The following is a 7,353-nucleotide window of genomic DNA, read 5'->3' on the forward strand; positions in this document are numbered from 1 at the left end:
GCACAGATTTGTTAGAGCTGCTCAGACGCTCTGTAAATGCATTGAACAGTGGTTGTTCACTATTTAGAAAGAAGTGTCAAGGAGGGGAGCCCTCTGGGGAGGTGACATTTGGGCAAAGTGACTCTTCAGGGATGTTGGAACGGGAGCTTTGGCTCCAGGTTGAGGAAACAGTAAGTATGAAAAGCTGCGGCGTGGCATACACGTAAGCACCGAAATGAAGGATATGGGCTCTGCTCTCAGACTGTCTCATGTGAGACTGACAGTTGGATTTGAAAACTTACTTGATCTCTTCATTACTGCCAGTTAATTGCCTGCAGTTCACCCTGTGGGTGTTAAGCTATTGTTTAGTTTGAGAATTTCGCATGTCCAAACATTAAATAATTTTTATAGCTCAGTCAGCCTCTTGAGGTTGCTAGACATTTCCTGCTATGGTCTTGAGCCATTCTCAAAGTGGGTATTTGGGGTTTTCCCCTCCAAAGTGGCTGCTGCTTTAAGAAGATAGCCAAGTTGTCTCAGAGGAGCTGATTTTGCCATGTTACTGTTTGAACAGGGTCCTGGGGAAAAGGCTTTTTCCAGGTAAGATGATATAATGAGTGTGGTATTTTTTTCTTTGTATTAAGATCAGGCCTTTGTGACACTGACTACAAACGATGCCTACGCCAAAGGTGCCCTGGTCCTGGGCTCATCTCTGAAACAGCACAGGACCACCAGGAGGCTGGTCGTGCTCACCACCCCGCAGGTCTCAGACTCCATGAGGTGAGGCCCTCACTGCTGGCCTAAGGTCTGCAAGCCTCTGACATCTTCTCCCTGTTTCTGGCATCAGCGGGCATTGAAGCCATACCCTTTTCAGGAATTGAGCGCTGGGTAGAGAAAGATGAGAGCTGCTGAGTGAAGGATTCCTGGGTCTGAAACCTCTTCCCAGATTTTGGAGATATTCCAACTAGGCTCCCTTCTGGAGGTGGGGTTCTGGCCTCCATCCTTATTGATTCCAACAAGGAGTGGAAGAAGGAGGACTCTTCCCTTCACCCAGTCCTTTCTGGACGATCTGAGTGTTTTCGGCCCAGGCTTTCCCTACTTAAATGCACCTTTATGTAAGCACAATTCACTTTCACTTTCTTCCCCAAATGCTGTAAGAGCTACATTGTTTCCTGTCTCAAACCAGGACTTTGAAAAAGTAGCCTCTTCTCCTTTGCCCAGTTGACCCTTTGTAACCTAAAGACGTTTATTTACAATACAGTACACTAGACTCTCTCCGGAGGGCTTTGTGAACTAGAGGGTTTCCTTGGGGAAGCACACTAAGGGGCACAAGCTGCTTGTTGATCGAACTTGTTCTCTTTGATTTGTTGGGCTTGAATTTTGAAATATGTGAATGAACTCTCTAATTCCTAATACTAACTTAAAAAATATCTGGGCATACTAGTAGGGTTTTGTTTTTTGTCCTTTTTTTTTTTTTTTTTTTTTTGAGCGGAGGGGTGGGTTTGAACCTGCCACCTCCAGTATATGTGGCCGGCATCCAACTCTGTGAGCCACAGGTACCACCAGAAAATGCCCTTCTTGTGACTTAAAAGAAAAAAGCAGTAAGCACAGACCAAGCATCTCGGAAAAGTAGGCATTGTATACATACATACACACACACATGTTTCTCTTTCACTAACAGTTTGTCCCTAAATGACAATTTAAGAAGATGCCAAAATAGCTGCCTGCTTAAGTGCACATCCTAATTGTAGTTGATTAGTGAGTATGTGTGTGAGAAACCAGATCTAGTCTTGGATTCCCTGCCACTGTCACCACCACCAGTTTACTTTGGTCAGTGATGCCCTTAACCATTTCTTTTCTAAAAAGATCTAATTAATTGCATGAACTAGAACATCCTTTTTGTACAGCTTTGGAGACAGAGTACAGTACCAATTTTGTTCTGCATTTCTAACCTTGTTACAGTCTCACAGTGGTATGTTTTTATCCTGTGTTTTCCCTGGTGCTGAGCTTAGTGTCTTACCCCACTCTACCCTACTACCTCACCTCAAGAGCTCTCTAAAATAACACTTCAGTTAATCTGAGGTCTGGAGAAGTGTTGTATCTCACAAGCCAAAGTGAGTCCTCATTATGCCCAAATTGAGTGTTACATATGTAATGAATACTGGATTCTGAAAAATGGCAACCTAATAACTGAGCTCTGGAACTACTTCTGAGACATGAGGCTTTAGGCGATTTTTAGTCAATTGCTTAGGAAAAGTGATGAGTTACAGGCTTCCTTGTAGGTGTTATATGCTCGTTGCTCAGTATAATTTGTAAAAATATGCAGTAGTCAGAATCACTTCTAATAAAACACTGTCATATATGTAGATTGTTGCAAAGATGCACTTTTACTGAGTTATGCTATTCCTACAACCTGCCTGGTATTCAGTGATACAAATAAAAATAGACAGCTTCTTCTATAATAATGTTTTAAGGCAAGAATTTCATTCTAAGAAAAAAAGAATTCCATCCTTGCCATGAGCCACTTAATTATTTAATACTTAAAGTATTCTTAAATTTTATTTTATTCTATTTTATTTATTTTACTTTAAAGTTTATTCTTTAATTCACTTAATACTTTAATGAAGTTAACTGTACATGCAAATAAATACCATTTGTCCTGAAGTAAAGTAAAATACTGTACCAAAGCAGCAGATTGTTCTGGTAATTGATGGAGAGGATACTAAGGCAGCAGTCTTGCTTAGGCAGGTCACTTGTTCTCAAAAGATGCTAAGTGCTGTTTTGTGCATGTTATTTTGACAGAAAAGTTTTAGAGACAGTCTTTGATGAAGTTATCATGGTAGATGTCTTGGACAGTGGTGATTCTGCTCATCTAACCTTAATGAAGAGGCCTGAGCTGGGCGTCACGCTGACGAAGCTCCACTGCTGGTCGCTTACACAGTATTCAAAATGTGTGTTCATGGATGCAGATACTCTGGTGAGTGTGGCCATGAGGGCTGAAAAGATGTCTGCAGTAAGGGAGACCTGTTAGGCATTTGAGGAATGCTGTCAAGACCGGCCAGTGAAGTTGAGATAAAACCTCTGTCATAAAAGTGTCAGCTGATGAAGGAGATAGACACTGGCTGGCTTGCAGCTGTCATCATCTTTTGTGTTGGACAACATGGGGAGAACTTAAGAAGGGTATGCCGCAGCAGAACATTTCTGTAATACTTTCTCTTTTCCTTGAATCAGGTCCTAGCAAATATTGACGATCTTTTTGAAAGAGAAGAATTGTCAGCAGCACCAGACCCGGGGTGGCCTGACTGCTTCAATTCCGGAGTCTTCGTTTATCAGCCTTCAGTTGAAACATACAATCAGCTGTTGCACCTTGCTTCTGAGAAAGGTAGTTTCGATGGTATGTATCTGCTGTTTCACGTCTTATCTGCTGTTAGTAACTTCTAGGGGCTGTTCTTCTCAGAGATATAATTGTTGTGAGTTTCTTGCTCCTGGAAGGTACATGAGATGCAACAAGGATTTTAAGTTGTACTCTTTTGGGAAATACTATTGTGTATTTGTTTATGTACATTCATCTTTTTTTCCATAGATGGGTAAGATTAAGATAAGCAGTTGTACAGGATTGTCTTTAAATGGCCTTCCTGTTTCTAAATCAGGGTGTGAGAAATGTACAATGATTATTTAAAAATTCAAAACACTGTTTTAATAAAAAAAATTAACATCTTTAAACCTGATTAATCTTAAGCTTAAGAGGGTTTGACAACCAGTGCTCACAGGAGGATCCAGCATTGTTTCCATGGAAACTTGAGGAATAAACCTGATAATTTGGCTCTCTTTCTCTTAGGAGGCATTAAAAAAGAAAGATGGAAAGTTTATATGAATATTCTTTCCTTCCAAACTCAGGTTGTATATCAAGTAGAGTAGCATCTTCAAGGCCAAAGAATAGAACAGTGACAAAGTTAGAATCTCTTTCTGTCATGGATTAGTGTGTCTATAGCTGTATGTATATAAATATTCTGACTACCTGTGGTAGAGGACCTCACATCCTTTGAAGTTTTAATCCAGTGAATTAGTAAGTAGGCTGGCTAGTTTATTGCAGGCTGGCCTCTGAAGTTATAAATAATGAACCATTTTAAAAAACAACAGTAAAACACAAGACAAAACCAATAGTAAATTTGCAAAAGCAGTTCTTTTAAAATTATTATTGATGGTTCTTTGAACAAAAGACCCAGCGCAGAGAGGAAGGAGGACATATGCTAAGAAGCCCTCCAGCAGTGACTCACAATCAGATGCGACTTGACATTGTAACACAGCCGGGGAGGGAAAAGGGATATGGGCCAGAGGCCTGAGCTCTGGTGCAGACACAGGGCCTTCTTTCCTCCTCTCCCCGCTTCAAGAGCAGATCTGAGGTTTGCAGTGAATAGATCTTTTGGAACTAGCAGAAATAGCCTTTCTCATTTGACAAAATTCAGACCTGGGTGCACATACAAGGATTCATTTTGATTAACTAGATGTAAAGTTAAAAATCAAAATCTTAAACTAAAGGTTTGTTAGATTTAACTATTTAAATTGTTTTAGAGTTAAAACATTTAAAATTATACATAAAACTGAGACTGGGCTTTTGTTTTTAATGTTCACAGAAATTCTGTTTAGTCATTTAGCCAAGGATTTGGGAATTGCAGCTATTTGAAATGTTATTGAAAAGAATAAGGAGGCTGAACGCTCAATTTTATTTTACTGTTTAGCTAGTTCACACTCTAAGCTAGTAGTGTTCAAATAAGCATGATTTTGATCCCCAAGGGACATTTGGCAATGTCTGGAGACATTTTTGGCTGTCACAGCTGAAGGCGGAGGGAGCAAATGGCATTTGGTGAGCAGAAGCTGGGGATGCTGCTGAAATATTCTCCAGTGCACAAAAGAGCCCTCACAGAAGGATCTTATCCAGCCCAACACGTGTGTAGTGTTGGGTTGAGAAACTCCGTGCTAAGACATTACCTGCTGTAAAACAGAGCAGAAATACCTGAACCACAGGGGATGGCAGCATCTGACAAGAAGTACAGTCTTGTTTTCAGGAAAATAATAATGTGTGAAGCGTTCACCGTGGTCAAGACCAAGTGAAGCCTCCCCCTTTTACTGACTTGTTTTTAGCTGCTACTATTTTCCTTTCGTGTCAAGAAGGGAACGTGTCTTGTTATTCAAGCTGAAAACATGCATCACTCTTATCAACCACTTATACTGAACGTTACTTCAATATAAAAGGAAAATGAGAGCATTATTAGCAGAAGCCCATGGCTTGTCTTAGCCATGCCCTGAGAGCACAGCTTTCTGTATCTCCCCTCCTCTAATCTGAAGGAAGTTCAGTCTAATCTCACCAGAAATCAGTGTAGCTATTCTCAACTTCAGCAAGTGAATCACATCCCAACGTAGATCATACAGCCTGCCAACTGCCTACAATCCCCATGATTTTAATCATGTAAACAATCTGATTTGTTTCCTAGAAGAGTATTAGACGTTGTCGAGGATAAGGGTTTGAATACCAACAGTAGTGTGCCATGGTAAATTATCCAGGTCACAATTTTTGAGTATGAAACGAGTTAGTTGACTGATAGAAATGAACCTGAACTGTCTACCGTATTCTAGAATCTAGCAGAGTCAATGAATTGGTTGTTAAGAAGCCTGAATGTGTGTAAAATGCTTGACGAGAAAGCACTTTCTGCGTTTTCAGCCAGAATTTGAAAACACAGGGAGAGACTCTGTGCCTGCAAGCACATTTCATTATTCAGCTGCGGGTTCCCAGGAGCTGGCTGTCCTCTGAGGTATTCCATTTACTGCCTCACTGGTGACAAAGAATTGAATTTTCCTTTACTAGAAATGCTTAATTGAAAGTCTTAAAGTCAAGTCTGCAGCCAGGAACTTATAGTCATTTTCCAATGTGTTTAAATTCAACAGAAGAATAAACTAGCAGTTCTCAAATGAAAGGCTGTTTTCACTTGAAGTACGAGTTGCTAAGCTCCACTCAGCAAAGGATGCTCACTCCATACCTTGGGATGCGCCCCCTCCTCCCTGGAGAGGTTTACTATCCATTTGAATCACTGTGTAAACTCACGTGACATAAAGTCTTTTTGAATTTATGCCTGATATTAATAAAATATTTCTTAATATTTCTGTGTAAAGGCAGTAACCTTGTTTTGCCTCATTTTCAATGTATCTTATAAATTATAAACAGGATAAAAATAAATACATCTTAAGAAAATTATATTAAGAATTCTATTAAAAATAATTTTGTTGGGTGGCGCCTGTGGCTCAGTGAGTAGGGCGCAGCAGGCCCATATACCGAGGGTGGTGGGTTCAAACCTGGCCCCAGCCAAACTGCAACAAAAAAATAGCTGGGCATTGTGGCAGGTGCCTATAGTCCCAGCTACTAGGGAGGCTGAGGCAGGAGAATTGCCTAAACCCCAGAGGTGGAGATTGCTGTGAGCTGTGACATCACAGCGCTCTACTGAGGGCAATAAAGTGAGACTCTGTCTCTAAAAAAAAAATAATTTTGTTGAGATGTCATGCCACAGGCACCAAGTTGAACATTTTCAGATGCTTCTCTCACTGTTACCTCCAGTTTCTAGTAAATACAGCTTCTCCCTGCCCTTACCCCCAACTCCGTTCAGTTTTGTCCCAGCATACTTAGATCAGTATTATGGAAGGCCAGTTTTGCAGGTGACTGAATCTCAGTATCTTGCAAGTCCTGTTTAATCTCTTGCCTATGTTCAGCAGAAACCAGAGGATCTGGTGTCCACTGGCAGGCCACACAGGCCACTGTTGGCTGGGCATTCGCAGCTGCCTTCAGAGCTCTCCTGTGAAAGAGCCATGGCTGTGAAGGAATGTGGCTGTCATTCTTCTAATCACATCACCCACACCTCCCACTCCCCATCTTAGGGGTCAAGAAAAGCATCCTAATATGGCAGAAACCGTGCTAGGTACCTTGACTTCTCTTTCTTCCCAAATGTCTAGAGTGTTAGGATTTAGAGCTAGTGTCTACCTAATTCATAGCTGGCATCTAATTCCCCATAGTGAAGAATCTAAGTTCCTATATTATTATGTCTTCAAACTATCTTGGCACTTACTTCATCACTGAAGTTATGTGTTTCCTGAAAAATTGAAGAATAACTATTGTGAAGTAGTTGTTCACTAGCATTGTATAAGATTAGCAATAAGAGAGGAAGAGAGAGGTCATAATATTCCAGGTACGAACTAATCAGCAATTTTGCTTCCACTACATACGTACATGAAATGAAGCTGATGCACTTGACCTTAATTTGCTGAGATTAATCCAAATACAAGTTGAGGTTTATTTTCTTTTTCCCCGTGACTAAAGTATCTAAAGGGTGC

At 40.7% G+C, this 7,353-nt stretch overlaps 1 protein-coding gene across 2 annotated transcripts in view; it reads left to right on the forward strand.

The window, feature by feature from the left end:
- The first annotated feature begins 341 nt into the window (after nt 1–341).
- The window catches only part of GYG1 (glycogenin 1), a 30,619-nt gene continuing 23,607 nt past the window's right edge, over nt 342–7,353 (forward strand). The window contains exons 1-3 of one of the 2 annotated variants that reach the window (XM_012804966.2): nt 342–756; nt 2,779–2,953; nt 3,208–3,370. In XM_012804966.2, the coding sequence (XP_012660420.1) occupies nt 752–756; nt 2,779–2,953; nt 3,208–3,370 (343 nt within the window). In that variant the 5' untranslated portion in view covers nt 342–751. Of the gene's footprint in view, nt 757–2,766; nt 2,954–3,207; nt 3,371–7,353 lie in introns of those variants that run through there. The other variant, XM_023512987.1, reaches the window with a different exon arrangement.

Source organism: Otolemur garnettii, unplaced genomic scaffold (assembly GCF_000181295.1).
Source record: "Otolemur garnettii isolate 467f Iridium unplaced genomic scaffold, OtoGar3 scaffold00032, whole genome shotgun sequence".
Taxonomy (NCBI): Eukaryota; Metazoa; Chordata; class Mammalia; order Primates; family Galagidae; genus Otolemur; species Otolemur garnettii.